Here is a 6,155-nt window from a genome sequence, read left to right as displayed (position 1 = left end):
GGTGCAGCCCGGCCCGGTGCAGCCCGGCGCTGCCGGTCCCGGCCCGGTGCAGCCCGGCGCTGCCGGTCCCAGCCCGGTGCAGCCCGGCCCGGTGCAGCCCGGCGCTGCCGGTCCCGGCCAGTGCAGCCCGGCGCAGCCCAGTGGAGCGCAGCGCGGTGCTGCCGGCGCGGCACAGCCGGCAGAGCAGGATGCGAGCGCCGCAGCGGAGGTGAGGAGCGGGCTGCGCAGGGATGCCGGGATGCGGGAATGCCGCTGCGCGTGTGCATGTGCAGATCTGCCGCGCGCATCTGTCCGCTTGCGCCCAGGGTGACGCAGGCCGGGGTGCGCCCGGGACGCACGTGCGGGTGCTGCGTGTCCCTCCTGGCTCATGACAGCACCGTGAGGGTGCCATGGGTGACAGTGCTGTGGGGGTGCCGTGGGTGACAGTGCTGTGATGCTGTCATGGTGGTGGCACAGTGGTGCCGTGGTGGATCGGGGCCTGCCGGCACACTGGTGTGGCCGGGCTGCAGGTTGGCTCCCCTGGAGCTGTGCGGATTAGGAGGCTGTGTCTGCTCCCCTGCAAGGCACCGCGTGTCCCCCAGCCGTGCGCATGGCGTGGACGTGGGACACCCCCTTGCCAGGCCTGTCGGGTGGTGGGCCCCGCGCTGTGCAAGCCCCGGCAATGCCGGGCATCGAGGCAGGCGCTTGGGGACGGCAGAGCGGGCGAGACGGGAGCGAGAGCAGCCTGCCCAGCGCTGCAGGAGCACCAGGGAGATTTGGGAGTGCAGATGGGGGCACTGTGTGACCACTCGCTTGGCTTGCGCTTGCTGTATTTTTGCACCCTCACTCGTCCTCCCCCTGCTCATGTTCGTGTCTGATTCTGGTCTAAGCTGCCGGCTGGACCTCAGCCTCCGCATCCATCCCCATTTGTGCGGGCACCCACCCCGGGACACCCCAGGAGCTCATACAGCGCCCGCTCCCGGCTGCCTGTCCTGCCGCGCTCAGTGGAGACTTTGTTGCCCACGGGTGGTGCGGGGTGGCCCTGTGCCGTGCCGCACACTCACCCTCACCCTCACCCTCACACTCAGCCCCTGTGCGCGTGGCCTGGCTCCACCTCCCTCGGTCACGCTCGGGCCCCGCTGGAACATTTGTCGGGCCCGGCTGGAACATTTGTGCCGCCGCGTCAGCCTGAGCTCGGCTCCGCCGTGCTCGGTCCTGCGGCCGGCACGGAGCCGCGGCGCCCGTGCCAGCCCGGCCCTGCCGCGGGCACCGCTCGTGCCTGGGAGCCCGCGCTGGCCGTGAGGGCCTGGGGGTGCCAGCCGCGCGCCCGGGACAGCCCAGCAGGAGGTGAGTTTCCTGCTCTCTGCTGCCCTGGGTGCCTTGCGCGGAGCTGGGCGCGTTGGTGATGGGACGCGGGGGTCCTGGGCAGGGGCCGGCGGGCGCTGTGAGGCACCGTGAGCCGTGCACCCTGCAACCGGGCATTTTTGGGGCATGCTGGAGTGTGAAACCCTTCCTGGATGGAGCCAGGGGCTGCGCGGGGCCGTGCTCCTTCCCTGTGGCTTCGCTCGGCGCCGGCTCCGCTGAGCGCCCCGGCCGGGCATGAAAGGGCTCTTGTCCTCCGCAGCGCCTGCCTGTGCCCAAAACAAGTCCCCAGTGTTGGTGCCGGGGCCAGGGCGCGGGGGGGCTGGATGGGGAGCCCACCTGGCCCTGCTACGGGACGTGGGCTCCGCAAGGATCTTGTCAGTGGATTTGGGGCTGTGGATTTTGGGCCTCTGGGCACGGTGCCTCCTCGTGCCTGTGTGATCTGTGCCTTTGGGTATGGTCTCCTGGGGTACCCGGCCTCTGGGCATTGCTGGGGGTGCTGCAAACACCCAGCTGCACCCGCTGTCTGACACGAGTCACTTGGGATTAGGGAAAAAAAACTGTTTTTTTTTCCCCTTTCAACCCTGCTGTGACTCACCCGTCTGTGTGTGTGGAAATAACCCCGCGTGCAGCTGGGGTGCGCGGCCGCACGGAGAGGCGGCGCTTCGGCCTCTGCCCTGCCCTGGCAGAGCGGGGGCAGCGGATCCTGCTGCTGCGCCCGCAGCGCGGGGCTGATGGCAGGCGCTGTGATGAGTTTGCTTGGTCTCTGCACCTCCATAACCAAGAGCAGGAAACCTGCTTGGGAAGCATGAGTGGGATGTAGAGCTGCGAAGGCGTAAGGGGCCGGGCAGCTGGGCACAGGGCTGGGGTCGGTGCTCAGCTGGGGAGGGATGATACAGCCCCCCCATGACCCACTGCCCCACGGCGTCCCATGGGGGGATTTGTTTGCAGGGGCTCAGGTGGCCCCACTGCCTGCAGGGGGGACTGGGGTTGCTAATGGGGCTCTCGGAGCGGGGCTCTGCCATCTGTGTGTCCCCAGGGGCCTCGTGGCTCTGCACTTAGTGCGGAGGCTCCAGGCTGCAGGAATGCATGCATGTGCACAGGGCTGTGTGCATCCTGCATCCCCCGTGTGCACAGGGCTGAGTGCATCCCACCCTCCCCATGTGCACAGGGATGTGTGTATCCCACATCCCACATGTGCACAGGGCTGTGTACGTCCCACCTTCCCCATGTGCACAGGGCTGTGTGCATCCCGCATCCTCCATGTGCATAGGGCTGTGTGCGTCCCGCATCCCACATGTGCACAGGGCTGAGTGCATCCCACCTTCCCCATGTGCACAGGGATGTGTGCATCCTGCATCCTGCGTGTGCACAGGGCTGTGTGCATCCCGCATCCCCCGTGTGCACAGCCCAGTGTGCATCCTGCATCCCACATGTGCACAGCCCAGTGTGCATCCCACATGTGCGTATGTGTGTGTACAGCCTGGTATACATCCCTCGTGTGCACGTAGGTGTCTGTGTGTGCACAGGCTGGCGTGCATCCCATGTGTGCCCATGTGTGTGTGCACAGCCTGGCATGCATCCCGTGCGTGCAGGGCCCTGCTAGCACCACGTGTGCACATGTCCCCATGCACGCAGCCTCGTGGCCCTCGTGCCGGGGCAGCCGTGCCCCAGGGCACCGTACCCGGCTGCGCCTGACGCCGCCCCGTGCTCCTCTCTGCAGGGACCCGTGCAGCGGCGAGTGCCCGGTCGTGCTGCCCGCCGCCAGCCCCATGGCGGGTAAGACGCCCCATGCCTTGCATCCCCATGCGCTCGGGGATGGATGCCGCGCAGGGCCCGTCCCTGAGCGCTGCGTTGCCCCTCGCAGCCGCCCTGGCCGAGGCGCCCGAGGCCGGGGCGCCGGCGCGCACCGAGGTGGCACCGCGCTGCCCCGAGCAGGGTCCCTGCGCACAGACGTGCCTGCTGCGGGAGCTGCACATGGGCCCCCTGGCGCAGACGCAGACCCTGCGCGACCTGGAGAAGGTGACGGGGGAAGCGGCGGGCGAGCGGGGAGGCTCCCCCCGGGTGACGCGCGCGCGCGGGGGCCGCCCGCCGCCGCTCGGGTTTCACCACTTGTCTGCCCCCTCCGCGCCAGCGATTCCTCAAATAGCTCCGGGAGGCCCACCAAAAAAAAAAAAAAAAGCAGGGAAGCGTCGGGAGTGGGAGCGGGGAGGGCGGGCGCCGGGCAGGCGGCCGCGGCGGAGCCGGGAGCCGCGGGACCGGGACGGCCGGCGGCGCCAGGGGAGGGCGGCGCGGACGCCCCCGGCGCCCATGGAGCGCCCGCCATGGCTCACGGCTACCGCACGCTCGCCCAGCACCTCAACGACCTCAAGAAGGAGAACTTCAGCCTCAAGCTGCGCATCTACTTCCTGGAGGAGCGCGTGCAGCAGAAGGGCGAGGGCGGCCGCGACGATGTCTACCGGCGGGTGAGCGCCCGCCACCATCCCGTGGGCACGGGCATGGGGGGACAGGGTGTTTGGGAGCAGCTGCAGACACGGGGCTGGGTTGGAGACAGCGACGGAGCATCTGGGCGGCGGGCGCCCCTCATCCTGCCGCGCTTTGGGGGGCTCCAAGACTTTAGGGGCTCCGAGACTTTAGGGGCTCTGAGACTTTGGGGGCTCGTGGCGTCGCCCACCGCGTCCACAGGGCAGGCGGGTGCTGGGAATGGGCAGTCAGCTGGAGCGGGTACATCCCGTCCCGGCGCCCGGCAGGCTAAAATAGCGCCAGTGTCACTGTGCCTGGCGGTGCCAGCTGCACCGGGCAGCGGCTCCGGGGGCGCCGTTGCGGGGGTCCCCCCGCGCTGTCCTCACGGCCGCTGCGCCGCCTGCAGAACATCGAGCTGAAGGTGCAGGTGGAGAGCCTGAAGCGGGAGCTGCAGGAGAAGCAGCAGGCGCTGGATAAAACATGGTGAGCGGTGCTGCCCGCCCCGGCGGGGGGACGCGCGCGGCCCTGGGGCTCGGGGACGGCGGGTGTCGCGGCCAAGGCGCTGCCAAAGCGCCCGGTGTCCCTACGGGCTCCTCTTACCTCCCGCGGCAGCGTGACCCGGCGCGGCTGCTGGGAGCCAAAAATAGAGGGCAGCACCTGTTTGGCGAGGAGGGCGAGCGCGGGGCCTCGCTTTGGCACACGCAATGTCGGCCCTGGGGCTTTTCCCTCCTTTCAGGGCTGTGCGGGGACAACCCTGGTGTTGCAAACGAGTCCCCATGCCACACAAGGCAGCGATGGCTTGGTGGTTTTCCCTAGGCTGGAGCTGTTTGGTTTAAGCACACCGTGCCCGGGTGCTGCGGCGCGTGCCCGCTGGTGGGGCAGCCTCCGCTCTCCCATCCCTGCGTGTTCGGGGTGTTTGCAAGCCCGGCACGGCCCAAGGGGCAGAGCAGAGCCCTGGATGGTGGCGGGGGGCGATTAGACAGGCGGGTAGCCAGGGCTTTGGGGGCCATCGCGCTCGCCCCGCGCAGGGTGGCGGCGGAGACGCAGACCAAGGGCAGCGAGGCCGCGCTGCGGCGGCAGTACGAGGAGAGGCAGCGGGAGTCGGAGCACGTCTACGAGCTGCTGGAGAACAAGATCCAGCTGCTGCAGGAGGTGGGTGCCGGCAGGGCGCCGCGGCGGGGCCGTGTGCCCCGTGCACCCCGCTCACGGCCCCGCACGCAGGAAGCGCGGCTGGCCAGGAGCGAGGCGGACAAGGCGGCGGCGCTGGCGGCGGCCGAGGCGGAGCGGTGCCGCGCGCTGGCCGCCCGGCTGAAGGAGGAGGAGGAGGGCGGCGCGCGCGCCCGCAAGGACAGGTGGGTGCCCCCCTCGGCGGGTGCCCTGCATCCCGGCTGGCCCCGCGCCTGACATCTCCGTGCTGCTCCGCAGGAGGATGGAGGAGCCGCCGCCACCGGAGCTGCGGGCGCCCGGGCAGCGCGTGGAGCCCCAGGAGCCGGCAGCGCAGGTGCGTGCATGGAGCACGGGATGCAGGGCAGGCTCCCCAGCACCGCTGCGGTGCCTGGGTCTGCAGGCAGCCCCCGCCGCGGGGCCTGAGCGCTGCCACGGGCACAACGGGACCCGTCCGCTGAGACGGGACAACGGGACCGGTCCATTGGGACGGGACCCGCTTGGGGCGGGCGGCACTGCGCGTGCGCGTGCTTACACCGCCCCGCCGCCTGCCTACAAATCCCGTGGGGCGCTGCGCGGGCCGCGCGTGCGCGGAGCTGCCGCCCGCCGCCATCTTGAAACCTGAGCCAGTCGCTCGGCGCCGCCGTGGCAGGAGCATCCCCGGGGCGGCGGGAGGAGCCCGGGTCCGCGGCGGGCAGCGGCGGGCAGCGGCGGGGCGGCCCGGCCGTTCGGATCGCAGGGCGCGGCGAGCCGTGACCCTCCCGCGGCGGGGCGAGCATGAAGGAGACGTGCCGCATCTGCGGGCGGGAGCTGTGCGGCAACCAGCGGCGATGGATCTTCCACACGGCGGCCAGGCTGAACCTGCAGGTGCTGCTGTCGCACGTGCTGGGCAGGGAGCTGTGCCGCGACGGGCGGGCCGAGTTCGCCTGCGGCAAGTGCGCCTTCATGCTGGACCGCGTGTACCGCTTCGACACGGTCATCGCGCGCATCGAGGCGCTCTCCCTGGAGCGCCTGCACAAGCTGCTGCTGGAGAAGGACCGCCTCAAGTTCTGCATCGCCAGCATGTACCGCAGGAACAACGAGGAGCCCGCCGCGGAGGACAAGGCCGGCGGCGGCACCGTGGACCTCTCCATGCTGCCCGACGCTCGCTACGCCGCCCTCCTTCAGGAGGACTTCGCCTACTCGGG

At 70.6% G+C, this 6,155-nt stretch overlaps 2 protein-coding genes across 2 annotated transcripts in view; both read left to right on the top strand.

The window, feature by feature from the left end:
* The first annotated feature begins 3,279 nt into the window (after nt 1–3,279).
* On the top strand, nt 3,280–5,724 carry LOC112951133 (myomegalin-like). Its single transcript, XM_026043758.1, has 7 exons — nt 3,280–3,363; nt 3,696–3,806; nt 4,211–4,287; nt 4,833–4,956; nt 5,026–5,156; nt 5,230–5,305; nt 5,599–5,724. The coding sequence occupies exons 1-7, from the start codon at nt 3,319–3,321 to the stop codon at nt 5,722–5,724; spliced, it is 690 nt and encodes a 229-aa protein (XP_025899543.1). The 5' UTR covers nt 3,280–3,318.
* Nucleotides 5,725–5,745: 21 nt separating this feature from the next.
* The window catches only part of LOC112951132 (myomegalin-like), a 23,170-nt gene continuing 22,760 nt past the window's right edge, over nt 5,746–6,155 (top strand). The window contains exon 1 of the mRNA XM_026043757.1: nt 5,746–6,144. Within this exon, the coding sequence (XP_025899542.1) occupies nt 5,746–6,144 (399 nt within the window). The remainder of the gene's footprint in view (nt 6,145–6,155) is intronic.

Source organism: Nothoprocta perdicaria, unplaced genomic scaffold (assembly GCF_003342845.1).
Source record: "Nothoprocta perdicaria isolate Ctin4 unplaced genomic scaffold, notPer1 scaffold_34, whole genome shotgun sequence".
NCBI classification, from domain to species: domain Eukaryota; kingdom Metazoa; phylum Chordata; class Aves; order Tinamiformes; family Tinamidae; genus Nothoprocta; species Nothoprocta perdicaria.
This window is presented reverse-complemented; position numbering and strand designations above follow the sequence as displayed.